Source organism: Rhododendron vialii, chromosome 5a, assembly GCF_030253575.1.
Source record: "Rhododendron vialii isolate Sample 1 chromosome 5a, ASM3025357v1".
Classification (NCBI taxonomy): domain Eukaryota; kingdom Viridiplantae; phylum Streptophyta; class Magnoliopsida; order Ericales; family Ericaceae; genus Rhododendron; species Rhododendron vialii.
This window is the reverse complement of record NC_080561.1, coordinates 8,698,206-8,718,208: the sequence shown is the minus strand read 5'-3', so window position 1 is coordinate 8,718,208 and position 20,003 is coordinate 8,698,206. Positions and strand designations below refer to the sequence as shown.

At 38.1% G+C, this 20,003-nt stretch overlaps 1 protein-coding gene across 1 annotated transcript; it reads right to left on the bottom strand.

Moving 5' to 3' along the window:
* Positions 1 to 5,363: 5,363 nt before the first annotated feature.
* On the bottom strand, positions 5,364 to 11,076 carry LOC131326485 (probable receptor-like serine/threonine-protein kinase At4g34500). Its single transcript, XM_058359279.1, has 7 exons — positions 10,255 to 11,076; positions 9,231 to 9,335; positions 9,002 to 9,124; positions 8,041 to 8,211; positions 7,783 to 7,912; positions 7,464 to 7,673; positions 5,364 to 5,714 (listed from the first exon to the last, which is right to left on the bottom strand). The coding sequence occupies exons 1-7, from the start codon at positions 10,890 to 10,892 to the stop codon at positions 5,652 to 5,654; spliced, it is 1,440 nt and encodes a 479-aa protein (XP_058215262.1). The 5' UTR covers positions 10,893 to 11,076; the 3' UTR covers positions 5,364 to 5,651.
* Positions 11,077 to 20,003: the final 8,927 nt, after the last annotated feature.

The following is a 20,003-nucleotide window of genomic DNA, read 5'->3' as shown; positions in this document are numbered from 1 at the left end:
CACAACCAGGTGTAGCAGCCCTTCCATAGACGTAACTATAAAGACTTCAGACTCGCAACGAGCTGAGAAAGACACCAAAAAACCTTGGCAATTACTGCTCCACAGAACCAAGGACTAGTGGAACACAACTAGATCGTAGGAGTCAGTTGACTTATTTAACCGAATGGGATAAATCAAAATTTGGGGGAAAATTTTTCAATGTCGGGTGGGTGTTATGTGGTGTCTGCTCAGTGCATCTGGACCATTCATTTTGATTTTGGACGGCTTGAATTTGGAAAAAGAAAGAGGAGAGAGAGAGGTGGAGTGAGAGGAGAGAAATAGTTTCAATCTAAGCCGTCCAACACACTTTTGGGCAGCCCAAATGGACTACTCGGGCACTACGTGAACACAGCGACGTATTCCCAAAAATTTCTCAAATTTGTGTTTTTTTTTTTTTTTTTTTTGTTTTCAAGTAGAAAAGGTGAAAGAGAGCTGATAGAGCGATCAGGTGTAGAAACCCTTCCATAGACGTAACTATAAAGACTTGACTTGCAACGGGCTTTGAAAGACACCAAAAAACCTTGGCAATTACTGCTCCACAGAACCAAGGACTAGTGGAACACAACCAGATCGTAGGAGTCAGTGGCGATGCCACAATCTTAGTAATGGGGTTGGGCGACCCCACGACGAAAAAAAAACTACGATTACTATATTAATTTTTTTTAATTACTATATTATTATTTTTAATTAACAAATGACCCATTGTAATTTGATGACAAAACCACACTAGATTATTTTTTCACTTGAAATCCACCCCACTATGGAAAAATTATTTTGTGGTCTTGGAGCATTGTTACATGGCTCCCCAATACTGCTAAACACTACATATTTTCGTGAATTTCACTACTAAATGTATAGACTCCACTAAAATGTGGGGTGTTGATATGTTGTGACGCCACTTGGCAAAACACCATTGAATGCAATTGTAGAAGCTCTTGAGTTATTTATTTATTTATTTATTTTCGTGTTTCTTGTTGAAGTAGATAATTGATTGTCATTTTTATTATTTATGTATGACCCTATGTTTTTAAAATCCTGGAGTCGCTGCTAGTAGGAGTGCAAAGTTTGAGAAAACACCGTTAGCATCCGATCTTAACCCCTTAGGAGCTTTTCAGATCTTAAACCATCATGGGGCCACATGGATGATTACAACTACATATACAAATTCTTTCCTTGCTAAATAATGGAGTGCTAGTATAAGAGTAATAATGTATTGTGAACTCAAAATTTTTGATATCCCCGCTGAAATGCTTTTTAACAATTAGTACTTATTTCCTATGAATTTCAAAAAGGGTAATTTGCACTTACACTCCATGTACTGTCACCGATTTGAAGATATACCCCTTACACTTCAAATGTTGAAGTACAATGAGTGTATTTTTTAATCGGTGATAGTATAAGGGGTGTAAGTGCAAATTCCCCTTTCAAAAAATCAATGGTTACCATTTGAAGATATTAAAGCTCGAGTACGTAGAGCCAAAAAGAATTTGGTCGAGTTTGGACATGATAAAGGGCATCGATTGATTTCCAATAGGATTCTTAGGGTATTTTTTTCCTGATACATGTGAGGTCAAATCTGTCCATTTTTTTTTTAAAATGATAACTATTGTAGAAAAAAGATTTAGCTTCGCGGGCTCATAATTATTTTCCTTCGGCCATGTAAAAAAAGCTACATAGTGCCTTGTATGACCTTGTACTACAAGATTTCCCAATTCCAGTCAGGTTGGGTTAACTTGTGGGATTGGGAAATCCTATAGTGCAAGGCACCCTGTAGGGCATACACGGACCATCAATTTTGACAATAAATGGTTGAAATATAATTTTTAATTATGACTGATTTACCGATCAAATTTTTGATCTGAACCGTTGATTGATGAGATCGACGGCTGTGTGCTGTCTTACACATGCACTACACGGGGATTCACGACAGCACCCCGGATCCACCAGATGGAGTACAATGTCATGTTAATCGATCGATAATGTAATCAACACGTCACTTTTATCTCATGAATGGAAGGCAAAACAATTTCTATACATGTGAGGTCAAATATGTTCTGGGATAAATCTTGTTCCAGTCCCATTAGGAATGCTTTGGGCTAAGTCCCGTTCTGCTAAGATTTTTATTTTTCAAATACTTATTTTCCGTTTTACAAAACAAGTCACTCTTTTATAATACATCACTTTTAATTTGAAAACATAAGTACTAGTACTTATTCTAGTTAGCAGAACGAGACCTAACAGATTTCAGTCCATTTGAGCTTTAAAATCACTGTTCATTTTCGATTGGTATGGGGAAAAAAGGTGGAAGACTGTAATACACATATTTTTTATTTTTTTTCACTTCGAAGCTTGCAACCAATCTGTTTCTTTGATCCCAAGAGCATCTCTAGCTCTTGCTAAGCATAGCTAGCCACTAAGGTGGTGTTTGATAAGACTAAAACTGAAAATAGAAAACTAAGTACTGAAAGCTGACAAATTCTTCGACCAAGCCAAAGCGGCGATGACTTTGAAAACGACGACAACTTCAAAGTGCCGTCGAGGCTGGACTTGGTTATTCAACACCCACTCTGATTTGAACCCTCTGTTTAAATTTAGGGCTGTGATTCATCACTAGTTCGATCCGAAAAACCACCAACGTAATGACGATCGGAAATGATGTCAGAATGACAATTGAAGTGGGGAATGAAACGATAATCAGAGCAAGATCAGCAACGATTACTCATTGGAGGACGAGGTGGGGACTCGCGCAGTTTTCAATTCATTGGAACCGTAAAAAAAGGTCCGGTTACTAAATTTCCATGGTTCTCCCAGACGCAATTCCATCCTCTTGTTCTACCCCGTCCAGACAGAACTAGAACATACTGGTAGTGTTAACCGCCAACAAGAGGAGCTGGCGCAGCAGTGGGAGTAATCTCTTCTTGATGATGGACAAGGCACGGCTAGTGACTGATTGATTTCACACATATCGGGAGAGAGGACTAATCCACGAGACCTAGAGAAGAAAGGAGTATTCAGCAGTTAGTACAATGTAGAGCTGTTCTAATTGAAGACACCATATAGGTCCGAATAAAGACCTTCACTGCTTTCTCAATGCGTCTTATTTGCTCTTCTATCGCACTTGTGGAGCACTTTTGGTGAGCTTTCTTACGAGCCAACCTTCTCTCTATCCGAGCAAAAGCTGTTTCAGTATTTGCTGCAATCAGAAATCCCGGTGAGAGTCAGCCCAAACAGCTACCCTTTCAAAAGATGCGATCACACCCGTCAATCTCCGATGAATCAAGTTGGGCGTAGAAACCGCAAGACCAGTCTGGTGGTGGTCCAATTCCAGTTCTCAATTCATTGGAACCGTTAAAAAAGGTCCGGTTACTAAATTTCCATAGAACCAATCCAACTTGCACAGATCGTGTACACCCCTACTTAGATTTTTGGTAATCGGCCGCGTTATATGTAGGGTATCGCTGTCACCATAACATGAACCCATTAGCCTTCTACTATAAACCGAGTACCCAAAAAAAAGGTAAACTCATATAAACCTTTACTAATTGGTCCCGCGAAAAGAATATGAGTACATACGGATATGTACATATCCCACGTACATATGGCTTTGGGACCCATATCGAATCCCGAAAAATGGTCAAAGCAACTCATTTTGTTCAAGATATCAGTTTTGATCTATAAAATGAGAACCCATATGTAGAACCCTTCTTGTTAGGGATCTCTTATTTTCCTATGGTGCGGAACTCATAATTCGGAGCCCCACGCTAATAATCGGAGCCGTTCAACTTGTTTGTTTTAAGGGTACTTGCAAGAAAATAAGCTCAAATGAATATCCATAAATGCTTGATCCAAATATTTTTTTGTAAAACAATTCCTGTCAATCATTGGACGCAACAGCAAGTGGAGTGGAGTGCAGTTGGTGCCTCCCTTGTAGTCCCATGCACATGGGCAGGGTTCAAATCCTGTAAGCACTCATTCCCCTTCTCAAATCCCATAGGATAGAGTAAATTAGATTTAACGAATAACAAAAAAAATTAAAAAATTCATTGGACGCATCAAGTCCTAGCATGTCCGCGCAACCGCTACCAGCTTTGAGATTTTCGCTCACGCCTGTGAGGCAGAAAAGAGGGAAACAGGGAGGTTTAGCTAGGCAAAACCTCCAGAGGGAGGAAATGCTCTAATCCTTCCTAAATTTACAGTGTAAATCGCTGTTTCTAAGTAGCAGAGCAACGAATAAAGAGATGATATTAACAGGAATGGAAAACTTTAAGAGGGAAGGAAAAAAAAGGTTTAAAAGATGGGTTCTGTAAATTAGTTCATTGAGTAATACTCCATTTGTAAACTGAACTGGAGACCGTATGATTCAAAACAAAGAGAGAAAATGAGTAGGGAAAAGGCTTCTCAGCCATTAACATCCCAACCAAAAAATTCCACCGATTCACGCGGAAAAGTTTCAAGGCCTGCGTTTTCTTTGGGTTTGGTCCAAATTTTGGAATCTGGACCATACATAGGAATAATCAATGGTTCAAATGATCCATTGGTCCATCCGGAGTTGGTCTGTCCTGTCCAGTCCAAGTCCAAATTAAGGACCTTAGAGGATCTTTTTTTTTTTTCTATATATTCGTCGATCTCAAAAGAAAAAAATCAAGGTATATGCAAAAGTGCCGATAAAAGAAAATGGCATTGAAGAACGGTGGTTCAGGACCGGATGAAGATCAATTCAAAATCGTAACACACAGGTTAAATAAGTTGCTTTTATCAGTGAGAACTACAAACACATGAGCTAAAGGTCAACTCACTACAAATTGGCAAAAGGGCTGAGGAGACAAAGGTCAGGTGAAGGAGCCACCGGCGGACTTCTACATTTCTCCATCTATGGCTCCATGTTTTTTCCTCCTTTGGTGAACTTCACCCGCAATGATAGAATTCGCCCAAAGCATAAAGCACTTTCACTAAAAAAATTCATACGTGCCCCATTACAATTTTGCTAATCACCTATAAATAACCGAAAAACACACCATAATACCGAAAAACTTCAAATTTCAACAAAAATTCTCAGATTTTCTACACATATTTTATAGATATCAAGCCATGTGGCAGTGTGCACATTAACCATCGCACAAAGGAGTCGTTAGCATTTTTTTTCCTACGGTTCATACAATTTTCTTTTTGGATTAGCTAATAGGACAAAAAATCTGGTATGCCTCTTGGTATTGATCCCACTACCCCAAAATCATGCCTTTGCCTCTGGCAAGAGGGCATCACGAAGAAAGAAAAAACCAAGGCTGAGAAATGTTGAAGCCTCCATAGGTTGATAGAAACAACGATTTTGGTAACTTCCAAAGGAGCTGATAAATTCTACCAATGAGGGAAACCAGCATGTATTTACATGGCTGAGTTGAATATCTTACAAAAAAATGAAAGGGCATGTGTTGAAGGATAAAGATAAAACAATGTGATCCCTCTTTGTAAATCAGTGCCAGAAATAATATACACTCCGCAAAAATATTTTACCTTTCCATGCCTCGCGTCTTCAGCAGAGAGTGTTCATCTCTATCTTGATCTTTGGGCATCACCACGTACCCACTCTACATCCTTGGATGCACGCAGAAAGGTTATGAGTCATAGCTAGCCGCTGGGGAGTTGAGAGGTGATGTATCTCTGTTTGAGCGGGGTTCCTACAAAGGATGAAGCAATTTAACAAGAATGAGATGAAGGGATAGGAAAAATTAGGATTTGGAAGGGCAATAACGTAATCAGAAGAAGAAAAAAAAGGTAAATGATTTCCAACTCATTTGAAAAATTCCTCTCAAATGGATCAGAATTCAGAAAACAGAAATTTGAGGTGTCCCGAGTCCCAACATCAAGTAAACAAGGAGGGCAAAATCATGCTAGCATGGACTCGCTGTTTAACCAACCGTATGTTCTCTTTGCAGATTAGAGATCTAGATTTTGTTCAGGAATCAATTGCCTAGTCCAAGCTGGAATATCAGGTACCCTCAGTGGATCAATTACCTCGTTTAGGCTGGAATAACAGGTACTCACACCACAAACTCTCAGTTTTTAGGAGTTCAGAAACTCTCAGTTGCTAGTATTATAGGAAAATATTAGCACAGCTAGTAGCTACAATGGCAACAACTTGACAGCCAGCCAAAGAAGATATCGCAAGATGAAGGTGGTTTGGGGCTGGAATTAGGCAGCCATGCTTAGGCATCTTTGGGCCCAGTGCAAGAAGGCAGTCACCATGGATAAAGTGGGTACATACATATATACATCATAAAAGAGCAGTGTGTCTGGACCATGGAGATACCTTGTGATGCCTCATGGACCATGAGGAAGCTCTTAGATCTCAGACAAATTGGGCAACCTCTTATCAAGTATCAAGTTGGAAATGGGGAGAACACCTTTATGATTATTAGATATCTGGCACCCACTTGGGCCATTGCCTGCTACATTTGGTGAAAGGTGGTGACTGATGTGGGCAGGTCTTTAAGGGCAAAGGTTAACTCCATAATTGACCAACTGATGTGGGCAGGTCTTTAAGGGCAAAGGTTAACTCCATAATTGACCAAGGGTCTTGGAGATGGCCTCGTTTAAGGAACCCTGTTATTCAAGCTATCATTGCTCAAACTCTTTAAGATCTTAGACCACATCCTGCGGTGTGCTGTCATTTAGTTGCCTCATCCGAGTGGTGTTTTCAATGTCAAGTCTGCTTGGAATGCCATTAGGGTGAAGTACTCAAGTAATCCCTGGTCCAAGATAATCTGGGGTAGACATAATGTGCCTAGATGGTCGTTCATTCTATGGCTGGCATCTCTCCAAAGATTGAGTACTAAAGATAGGTTGAGAAGTTGGGGCATGCAAGTGGATGGGATTTGCTGCCTGTGTAGTTCTCTGGAAGAATCACACCAACACATATTTTTTGAATGTTCCTATTCTTCAGTCAGTGTGGCAGCTTATGATAACCAAGAATAGAGTGCATGGGATGCCTATGAAGTTAGGGGAAGTTCTTGACTGGTTCCATTCAAATGGAGGTGGCAATGGCCATGGTCTTAAGTTCATCAGCCTTAAAAGCACCGTCTCTGCTACTGGGACATGCACAGGTGGTTGATCAGATTGTAAAAACTGCCTAATGTATATGGGTTATGTCAGGAACGAAATTCTCAAATTTTTCGATGAGTGGCGAAGGGACATGCACAGGTGGTTGATTTCCTCAGTGCAAGAAGAAATATGAAGCTCCCCACACAAAATAAAAACATTTGTGAGATCTGGGGTCTGTCCGAAAGAATTTTGCAAGTTGTCGAGATATGTTTTCTGTTTTGATAGTTTAACCTTGTTTTATCCTGCACATATCAAAAAAAAAAACAAACACAAGACAGTGAATCATATCATGAATATGCTTCAATAATGATAGATCCAAGACTTACAGCTCGAAAATGGAACTCATTTTCCTCCAGCATATGTACGACTTGCCCCATCTTTGGTCGCTTTTTAACATCCAAATCTATACAGCGAAGGCAAACTAACAATACCCTCTTCAAAGCTCTCGGAGGGGGCTGTACTTCAATCAGGGGGTCCACCAACTCTTCGCCGCGTCGACTTGCCACCATATTTTTAAACCAATCAACCAAGTTCATCTGAATACAATACAATGGAAATAGATTAGTGACAAATATGTTAAAATAACTGCCAGGATAGAAGATTAAGAGAAAGAGAGGAACAAGATTGAACAAAAACTGTTTTCACCTCTCCTGGTGGCCTCGAATAATCAACTGGAATCCTTCCTGTAATTATTTCCATGAGTAGAACTCCAAAACTATACACATCACTCCTCTCATTGAGCATACCTGTACTTGCATACTCTGGAGAGACATATCTGCAGCGACAAAGTAAAAAGTAAGCAAGTAACTAAAATTAGGGAGAACAAACAAATGGTTTATTTCCTTTTAAACTAGAGTTAACTGCATAATTAACTAAAGATACAGGACTTTGAGAACAACAAACCCGAATGTTCCCATCACTCGTGTAGACACATAGCTTTTCTCAGGTCCCAAGAGCTTGGCCAGTCCAAAATCTGACACCATTGCATTCCATTTTCTATCAAGAAGAATGTTACTAGATTTCACATCACGGTGAACAACTTTGGGTTCCAAGCCTTCATGCAAATATGCTAGTCTGCAACAGGAACAAGATAGCTACTTCAGGCAAGACAAAACAGAATATAAGACAAGACAAAAACCACCGTTTCATGATATAAGGGAGGAATCTGACAGCTCAGCCAAGAGAACAAAATAGAAGACAAGATGAAAACTACTATAAAATAACTACAACGTCTACTTGACAAAAACTACGGAGGCTGCTGGCCTACAAACAGAGGAGGCTGGGCTACAACTACAACTTTATGTTAGCCCAGTGTAAATAGAATGGCCCTAATGCAATTTCATGAGCATCGCCCAAAGTCTGTCAGAAGTAACTCTAAAAACGATCCCATGTCTAGAAGATTTCACTGTCTGCAGAGTGCAGTGGTCACACTAATGAGAACAAATTAACTTCGAGTGCTATGTGCGCCATGCAACCTTCCAATGGCTTGGAACACACAAAAGATGTGATAATAGTCATAGACAACAAAAAATGGCCTTTCAAAAAAAAAAAAAAAATACAACAAAAAATGGAGTTACAATTCTAAATATAGCTGTGAGAAGGTAAATAAATAATTGAATACCATCACCGTGCGACCTTATTGCCTTCCCATAATCCCCAATCCCCACTCAAGAAAATAGTAATTATGGTATGCATGAAACTGCCTTGCCAACATTAGTATAACTTGTCTTATTCGTTCTTCAACCACATTTTAGAAGTAAAAATTGATCAAGGACGAGAACAGGTAATGCAGAATTTTATCTAGGGCAGATGCTGAAGTTCTGAACTTTACAAGATTGTGAAACTTGAAGCAAGAATATCTCACCCTTTTGCCGTCCCAACTGCAATCCTCATTCGAATATCCCAAGTTAGAGGACTGACAGGCCCAACATCACCGTGTAACCACTGTTCCAAATTGCCATTGTTTACGTACTCGTACACGAGGCACCTGATTGGACACAGGTTGAGTCATTTTAGGACAATAATAAGGACAACTCAAATGCAATTTCCGCAATAGAATATGATACAGAAGCAAACGGGCTCGTGGAATTTACCTTCTTTCTCCTTCTGCGCAATACCCAATCAAACTCACCAAGTTCTTATGCTTTACTTTTCCAATTGCTTCTACTTCCACTTTAAACTCCCTCTCTGCCTGACCCCTGTCCAGATTACCATGATAAAATGTATCAACCAGGAAATTTTGATTAGAGGTAAAACACTAATGGTGAGACTTTGCTCATAGTTGACTTCAAGATAAATTTATTCCGTAATCATTTAATTGGTATCCAATCACATGGTTGATAATCTCTACGAGATCTGATATATGAATGGTTTCGATCATTAAAGTGATCTCAGAAAGCGCCCGCAAATAATCAAAGTTAGACTAAATTAAGCAAGAAAGGAACAAAAGAATCACAGAAAAAAAGTAACTAGTCGTTTGCTTTCCCTAGGACTAATACATTACTAAAAGGGACAAATTCAGTGGCCGATAATCAGTTCCAGATCTAAGCAGCTCTGATAATCTTCCATTCAAGACTTTTTCCCAATCAAACCAATAGATAAACAACTTACATTATCAAAAGAATCAAAGTGTGTAACTTTCAAGAAATGTATATCAAGCATTCGCATTCTTTCCGGTCCAAGTTTTGGACCAGACCTGACAGTCCAAATTTTGGACCAGGCCTGACAGTCCAAATTTGAATCGTTAATTGCTGCAACTAATGGTTTCGATTTGCTGGGAGACTTGCTCGGAGCAAATGCAAACCATTAATTGCAGCAATGAACAATCCAAATTAGGACCGCCCCATACAGTTCTAATTAGGACGGGAGAGGATCCAATTCTTATGTCAAACATGAAATCTGGATCGTTAAGAACATGAAATCTGGATCGTTTATTTCTGCAATTAATGGTTCAGATTTGCTCGGCAAACTCGGAGCAAATTCAAACCATTAATTACAGCAACAGCAACGAACGATCCAATTTTGAAGTGTACCGTCCAAATCAAAGACCAACCGGAGAGGATTCAATTCCTATTTCAAACACTAAAACAAACTATGCTCCAATTGAAGACAACTCACTTATTATTCAGAAGATTCTTCACAGCAACCACAGACCCATCGCCCAAAACCCCTCTGTAAACGACGCCGTACCCCCCTTCCCCAATCACATTCCCTTCGGCAAATCCACCCGTCGCCATCTCCAGCTCCCTCAAGCTGTACCACCTGCCCCACCCCATCCCTTCCCCAGCCCGCGCCGCCGCTGCCGCCGACGTCGTCGTCGTCGTCCCACTTAAACTCGACCCGTTGCTTCCAAAACTTCCAATTTTGCCCCCGCCCAATCTCCCCTGTTCCACTTCAGAAATCTTCTCCTCCTCCTCCTCGTAATTCATTATTTTGAACTCCTCCGCGCGATCTGAGCCGTTGATTCCGGCAACAATCTCCTTGGGACGGTAGCGATCCGAACCGTTCATCCTGCGGCGCTTGGACTTTTTCCGCTTCGAACGGAGGCAGATGCAGATCGAGAGGAAGATCACGACCAGACAAGCGAGGGAGATTGCGATGACAATGTAGAGCTTCAGGCCGAGCAGCGAGGTCTTGGAGGTGAGGTGGTGGGAGAGAGAGTCGTCGTCGGGGGGCCGGGGGGTCTTGCTGCCGGAGACTACCGGCGTTGGTTTCGGCGGCGGCGTGAGGGAGTGGTTCTTGCCAGAGGCTGGCATTGTAGTGAGAGAGAGGAGTTGGAAGTACTCAAGGGAGTACCAATGGGAGTGAGGGGGGAGAAGGTGAGAATCGTTGGGATTTTTCGAAAAGGGAGAAGTAGAATTGAATGGAATGCGTTCGACGTGGGGACTTGGTTTGGACTCAACTGGATCCGACAGGTTTTTTAGATTTCTTAATAATTACTCCGTAGCTTTCGGTTAGATTGGTGGCATCTTTATAAATACATCAAAAGTTTAGTATCAAAGTTGTAATTTGCTCCGTCTTTCTTCAAAATTTGGGGGCGCCGCTATTCGCAGCTCTTTATTTTCTCCCATAGCCCGTTAAAAATTTTCAATTATACTCGACAGTTAGTTACCGAAATTGAGATATATTTTCAGCATCCAATTACCGAAATATAAAAAAAAAATTAACAGCTATTTACCGAAAATGTATGTTCGGCAGTTGTTTACCAAAAGTTGAACATATTTTCGACATGTAGTTACCGAAATATAATATTGTTTTCAACAGCTATTTACCGAAATATTATGTATGATTTTCAACAACTATTTACCGAAATATAGTAGGCTATGGGAGAAAATAGAAGACTGCGAATAGCAGCGCCCAGGGTGAGTTTACATAAGCTTAGGACCACTGCGTAAGTCCACCGCACATGAGTGGGCCCCACAAAAATTATTTTCGCCTCTGCGAATCGAGAAAAACACAGATTTATCGATAGTGTTCGGTTGCCATTTCATTTTTAGTTTTAGTTTATATTTTAATCATTACCTTATTTCTTTCTTCAATCATTACTCTATTTCTCCAATTATTACTTTCTCATCTCTCTATCTCTCTCCAATCATTACTTCTCTCTTCAATTATTATCCTATTTCTCTCTCTGCCCACTGCCAAAACTAAACTCACAACCAAACAAAGCTGTCGATATTCCCGTTAGAGTTGATTTTCTACAGAGCCTCGTAAAAAAATTAGTACTTTAAAATTTATAATTTTTATTTTATTTTTTTAGGGCTTGGAATGGATCCCACTAGCCATGCGGTGACTATGTGTGTGGTAGTCCTAGACTTTTTAGAGTTTTTACTATGCACTCCTACACATCCTTTGAACTACTCCTTCCATCCCAAAAGGATTAGAGTTTTTACAATGCACTCCAACACATCCTTTGAACTACTCCTTCCGTCCCCAAAAAGATATTTGTCATTTTCACTATCACATTTTTAAAAAAACTATTTAGATTTCCTAATTTCTAATATTGTTATGATTTTATTTTATAAGATTAACTGAGATTTATCAAACAATATGCAAAAATTACTCCCTCCGTCCCTTTTTAAGTGTCCTGCTTTGTAATTCCAACTTATTAAAAATACATCATCATTATACCTTTCACATCAAATTTTTCCTCCACTTTTCCTACTTACCCATCATCATTACATTTTTACTCACTTACTTTTTAAAAAGAAATCTACTTTTAGGGATAAAATAGACAATACACCAACTTTTACCCACTAACTTTACAAAATGGACACTTATTAAGGGACATCCCAAAATAAAATATTGGACTCTAAAAAAGGGACAGAAGAAGTAACAGGACGGAAGAAGTAACAAATAGAGGCAACTTTTTGAAGGCTCTGAATATTGTAAAATGTACACCTTTTGTGGTGTGGATGAAGTATAATATGTTACCCTTTCCATCTCACAAAAAATGTCCATTTTTACTATTCACATTTTCTTAAAAAATGGTCTATATTTTGTAATTCACAATATTCTCCAAATTTGAACAGAGAGAAAGAAAATTTGAAGAATGACTTCAAATTATTTGGTTTTTGAGGGATCTACTGAAGAACATATTTCATGTTTGACCCCTGAAATTTTCTGACGTTTGAGATTTGAGGGATCTGCTGGAGATGCTCTTAGAGCTTCTTTGGGCTAATTTTTGGCCCCTTCCTTTGATACCGTCTTTTGTTGTTGTTGTTGTTCTTCCTTTATTTTTATTAAATTAGGATATAGTTTTTGCATTACATCGTCCATCTCGACCAAAAAAACTAACAAAGTTTCAAAAATATGCATCAAAGTTGAAATTTTTTTCATTAAAGACAACGCTAGAAGCACTAAAAGAATGTTAGCATAGTCTTATGTGAACTTTTTTAACTTTGGTCTATATATTTACACTTTTTCAGATTCCTCTTGTCGAGACGTACGAGGTTCTAACAAAATAATACTCAAGTCTAGTAAAACTTAAAATAAGATGGTGCCAAAAAGATGGCATAAAATTTCTCCAAAGACATTATCAGTAGCTTTTGATCAATAGTTGCTGGAATAAACGGTCGAAATTTAGACGGCGGGATCCGATTTGAAACAAAGATTGGATAGAATTCGAGAAACCCCGGAGTTGTAAATGTGAATTTTGCTATCAAAAATGGATATTTGTTAGATGTCCCTACACCCCATTTTTTCAAAATTCATATTACATTATTACCGTAAAATTTTGTTCTTCTTTCTCTCGAGACAGATATGATTAGGGAATCGAAATTACACTATTGCCTGAAAAATAATTGGGGAGAATTAAATTGGGCAATTATGCACACGACCCATCTAATGGAGTAGGGTAGGGCAATAGGCCCTTTGACAATACTTGTCTTCAATTATTTGTTTTCTGAAATAAAACGCGCCTTGATTCTCGATGAAGGAACTTATTAGGTGGCGGTGCATTTAGTTGCATTATTTATGTACTAGATTAATGAAAACGGGAGAGGATCCCGTCCAGTTTGGTTCCAACCAATTCGGTCCAGTTTTGGATTATTTGTGGGATCGTGATAAAAATCGTTCATTTTTTAGAGCTCGTCGCGAACGTCGACCACACCGAAATCCACGTTGATCGAATATTGTTTGATATGATTTCAAAATGCATTAAGTTTGTAAGAAAAAAATTGTACAACACTGGATTTCAATCCATTTGACACAATTACTTGAAGATCAATTTATTTCAATATCATATCATGTCAAACTATGTACGATCAAAGTGATTTTTGACGTGGTCAACGTACGTTCTCGACAAGCTCTAGATCAACGTGATTTTTATCATGGTTAATGTTATCGACGAGCTCTAAAAAGTGAACAATTTCGATCATTGTCATGAATCCGAAAAGGCCTCACAAATGGTCCAAACTGCACCAGACTGGTTAGAAAACTGATTTGGGATAGGACCCCAATGAAAACCGTGTATTGGAATCTTGTAACACAGTCACGACTACCGTGTAGTCCGGTCCCAATGAGCCACCCACATGCAAAAACTTTGTTTTGGATAAGAGGATGATTGGTCGGTTCGGTGGACAAGGACAGTTCCTTAAAAAAAAAAGAGAGGGTGAGATTGCTCAATAGTTCTAGGGTTCAAAAGCCTCCATAGCTCCTCGGCAAAGATTACAATGGAGAGTTTGGAAACACTTTTTCGGAAAAATTTTGACGAGTTTTTTTTTTTTTTTGGTGTTATTTTCTCTTAGTTTTTTCGAATTTTTGGTCAAGATTTAGCATTATATTTTTCCTCTCACCGAACTCAACGAGAGAAATCTAAAAAATATAAAAATATAGTCCAATATTGAAAAAAAACTTGTATAAGACGACGAAAAAGATCCAAAAAAATTGAGATATATTGTGAAAAGAAAAAGAGGATTGATGTAAAAAATTGACTTGGATTTTGAAAAGACTATCATGAAAAGACAATTAAAAGACCGTCACAAAAAAGCCCTACATATAGTTTTTTTTTTTTTTTTAAAACAATGCCACCAAACTCAACTTAAAATATATACTCCTTTGTGTCCCTAGCAGGGGCGGAGCCAGAATTTCGATAAATGGGGTCGAAAGTTTGAACTATGTATGATTCACTTTTTCTAGTTGCTATTTGAAAGGAACAATCAAATTAACAAGTTAATAAAAAAGTAGATATATATTAATAACAAGAACAATGAAATACTATTCACGCTTTGAGAATTTTTGTGGCTGGAAATTCTATTTTGACTCATCTTTTTCCTAAGTACAAAACCCTTATATATGGGTTGAGGCAAAAATAAATTTTAAAAGAGAGTCAAAATTGGGTAAAAATTATACCAATCTCTAAAAAAATTTGGGAGGCAGCGAGGTCAGCTACCCCCCTTGGCTCTTAATCCCTCCGCCCCTGGTCCCTAGCATGCCTGGCGCTTTGGTTTCGGCCCGAATTGGTATGGTAAGGTCTCCTACAAATGATTATGTAAAGTGTATTTTATCTGCATTTCTACTTTTATTATGTTTTTCTTCCAAAAGATAAACTTTTCATGGATCATTGTTTCCGCACGAACTAATATCCAAACGTAACTGCCACATGATGCACTGTGAAGCAGTAATGCTACACACACAGTTTTTTGTGGGGTTCATTACGGGTCCCATACAAATAATTCGAGCCGTTCATTAAATATAAAACATTTTTTCAAGGGCTCTCACAAAAAATCAGCTCAATCCGATACTCATAGATGCTTGATTCAATCATTTAACTTTTCATTCGAATCTCAGGATAATGAAAAGTTAAATGATTGAATCAAACACTTATAGATATCGGATTGAGCTGATTTTTTTATGGGAGCCCTTGAAAAAATGTTTTACATTTAATGAACGGCTTGGATTATTTGTGTGAGACCCGTAGTGGGCCCCACAAAAAATCTATGCACAAAATCTGTGTGTGTAGCATTACTGATTGTGAAGTGGTGGTTCACTGGTACCCATCGAAATGATAATGCATGGGACATGGGAATCAGGTACAGATTTTTGCCTTTTTGGATGCGAAAATGCGAACAGCCTGTTTGGCTGGTGGAGTTGGAGGAGGATTTGTAAGGCCCCCTGATTAGGAGTCCTGGTCCCACACCAAGTCCGGTCTTTGGGTGTTTTTTCGTCGCGATGATGGTGGGATTACATATCCACTTGGAGGTGGAAATATAAGGATTGGGTTTTAGCCAGCGTTGGCAAATTCGGGTGGGTTTTGGTCCATTGTGCCCCTAAATCTCTCTCACTTGTGTGTGGTATGTATTTCGAAAACACCCCTATCGATATCGGATTGAATTGATTTTTTACATGAACGTTCAAAATATTAAATAAATAGACCCTTGTAAAAATCAGCTCAAATGAAAACCGATAACCGGTAAAAGAATATATATGTTCTCTGGATCATTGTTAGTTATATAAACAATCTAAAAAAATTAAGTACTCCAATTTTCAACCCGTTATAACCGATGGGAAGATCTTATTTTTTTGATTATTTTATCGTAAAAGGTTATAATTAATCTCATAATTAAGTATATGTTATTCGTTTGGTTCTACGGCTCTCTTAGGGTTCTCAAATGAGAATTCTAAAGCCAAAAATTAATTATGATGCTTTAGGATAAAATGATCAAAAAATTAAAATCTTTGCATCAGTTCAAACGGACTGAAAATTGGAACACTTAATTTTTAAAATTGTTATGACCGGAAAATGGGTTATATTGGTTTTTTTCCCCTTTCCAATTACGTTTTCTTAATTTTGATTGGAATCATACTCTTCGAGTCCGGCTCCTCTCCAATCCTTCTAAAATTGGAGGATCCTCAAGTCCTATTAATAATGAGACACATGGCAACTATAAAATCTAACGATTCAGATCACTAATGGTCACAGAATCCTCGTTATTTATCAAAAACACCTGATAATTTCCCTTCCCCTTCTTTCTTTCTATCGACGCCTCTTTTGTCCACATGTCTACTAGCCATCACCACCGCCGTCCGCCCCTTCTGATGCCTTTGCTCTCCTCCTACGAATTCATCGCTAATACCCGCTGCCACTTCCAAGCACGCCTCTTCCACCCGTCCACTAGCCATTGTAAGATAAATAATACCAATACCATACCGGTATACGCAGCGAAAATTAGATCATACTAACCTCTAGCCATTGTTGTTCAAGTTGAACACCGAACACACACGTATTAGATTTAGGTGTCTTCTAACCTATGCATGACTTGAGATCGCCTAGATTTGATGGAGATCATAGGCTTATAAAATGCTAGGTTAGGGACCCTTAATCTTCCTCAAGAAACCTTATAGTTTCCCTCCATCATGGAAACTTAAACTTACAAATAATAGGGATAGTGGAAAGCCAAGAGCTTTAAAACTACAACTACAAACATAATGTAAGTGGGCAATCCCTTAATCACCCATGTGACTAAGTGGGCCTTAAAAATATTTCTTACATTCTCCCACTGGCCCACGAGACACATGTTTACATTTTAAGGTGATAAATACTTTATATGGCCATACAACTGAAACTGCCCATTACTTTAAAGTTTAGAAAACCTCCTACTCATTGCAAAATATCAAACATGAATCATAGCGGTAGTGCCGTAACTACAGACATTCCCTTCCATGTATTACAATGTGTGACACTTTCCAACGAGTACCGGTTAAGACCGAATAAGATAAACTTGATAAATGACTAACTAGTAGTCATTTAGGGTCCTCTTTATTTATCCCAACGGATAAACTTTATACGTACTTCTTACCTTATGTGCACATGTACGTTTTTAATTCTCTAAGAACACTTATAGTGTGACAAAACCTGAATTGAGCAAGAAACGAGAGAAAACACTATAAAATGAGCTAACATGTCATATTTTCACAACATGACATACACTATTTTGCCGGCAAGAATTAGCTCAATACTTTATGCTCAATGGTCACGAAAAGTGTTTTTTGAACTCTGATCTCTCTCTCCCCCTAATGAGCTACTTTATGTCGATATACTCTATTCGGCTTTTTACTTTATCTTAGAGAATGAAATTGTAGCCGTGGTAAACTTAATAATGATCTCACCATAACATCGACAACTTGAGACCTTTAGTACATGCTATTTAGTTTCATGCATAGCTCCCACTAATTTCTACATTCATAGAAAATTGTAACTTAAGACATGATCAGGATGCATGTAAATCAACTTAAAAATTCTTGGCTATTTATAAGTACCTCATAACCTTTATTTGTAGCCTTCTAGTACTTTATATCATGTTCACTTGAATATCGATCCAGTAAACCCATAACCAATATCCATATAGCCCAGAAAATATATATATATATATATGCTCCCACTAACCTTACGGAGTATACTTTTCCTCTATTTATAAGCAAAATGACCATGGTTTTTTTTTTTTTTTTGGGCAAAACTCTTTTCTCGATGCTATCCATGCCAAAACTATACTGGATATTCCAATGGTCCTCAAGCTACTAGTATAGATAAAGAACTCTAAATGGATAGTACTTTGAAGTTTGAACATTAATCCTAAAGGGTTAAACTTCTCCCACTATTAATGTTTTAATTTTATTTTGCGCACTTGATTATATGACTATAGATGCTTCATTCACATAGCGCAAAATCATGACCCCTGCATCATAGAAAAGTGAATTTCTAGATAGTCAATATAATTCCCGCAACTTTATAGCGGAATGCAAGAAGCAACTTTAAAAGCAGTATGAATGGCTACAACAGCCAAGAAATAATGACTCGCAATTTGCCTGTAAATTCTAACCTTCCTGTGGGTAGAGGTGCATCACGCATGAATTTACGTAACACTGTATAAATAAGATAAATGATCACAATAATGAGAACAAATTCTCCGTATCGGTGGGCATAGGAAAAGTTTATTCTCAACTTTCAAATGATCATCTTACTCAACTTAAATCACAAAAATAACAGCCTCCTCGCAGGACTGAGTTTTATTTTCATGATTTAACTTCAACTTTTATGCTAATCTTTATCTTAAACAAAGTAAATTCAAACCTCCCTGTGGGCAAAGGCTGCAACACGCACTGAATCTACTTCACTGCAACAACAAGACTAGCAAATTTCGAATATCAAAATGAAAATTCCTTCACTTGTGATCGTAGAAATTTTCCCAAACGAATTAATAGAACTAATTATTCTCCTGTGGGCAAAAATAATTAATTTTACTAATTCAAACTCAATGGTAGATGCCATATGATGCGAACATCTATAGTCCAGCGACTATTCCACTAGTGACCGTACTTGATATCAATCATCACAATATTTTAAAATACTGTGGCTAATTTTAAAATATTATGATGTTCAAGTTACCCCAAAAGCATCAACCAAACTTAACTGTATGAAATAAGTCTTAGCATCACATATACAAATTCTGCTTGCCCAGAATCATTGCTAAAAGATAAGTACATCAATATGTCGAACATAATATGTGATCACCATAATGAAAGGCCTATCTTGCACGGTGCACCAAATTTAATAGTGGTATTGCCAAAGCAAACGAACAACCAAGCACTATACCTTCATGTTCATGCCTTTTGTACTATAGACGTCAGCAACAACTGCTCACTCTTAAAGAGTAATCAACCTGGTCACTTAAAAACCAATTACTCGATCCGCACCAGAACATGAACAGACCCCATTCTGATAATTACGAAACACATAATACTCGCAAATACTTTAGTTCGACATTAAGAACATATCAGTCACTGTAAAGGCATGCACTTTTCCGAGTTGATTTTCAACACCATCCATCACTATTTACGGAATTGAATAACTATTGAGAGCACAACTGGCCTCGCTAAAATTCCGAGACAAAAGAATGGATTTAAGTGATCACACCAACTCCAAATTCAAGCTAAATATATACCACGTAATAGGATCTATATATATATGCCCACGTGATGTGATGAATTAATCCATACATGATGCGGTAGTGAGTGCCTTCCCGAAATTATAACTTGTTTTGCCGGATCAATCTAGAATCACGGGACATATACACACTAGATGTCTCAACAAATAAAACCATATATGGATTAGATGGCGGAGAATCACCAAACGAGATCCTAACAAATTGACACCTAACTTGCAAAATGTAGTGATACAGTAAATGAAAATCGAAAGCTGATTAAGAAAATAAAATAATCTACCATTCACTTTATCCAACCCTTTCGATGCATTTATCTGAAAAGTCTAAGACTTTAGCGTGAAATACGTGGTAATTGTATCAAATCCGAAACTAAACAACATGATCTAGAGGCTGGCTCTGATACCACATGTAAGATAAATAATACCA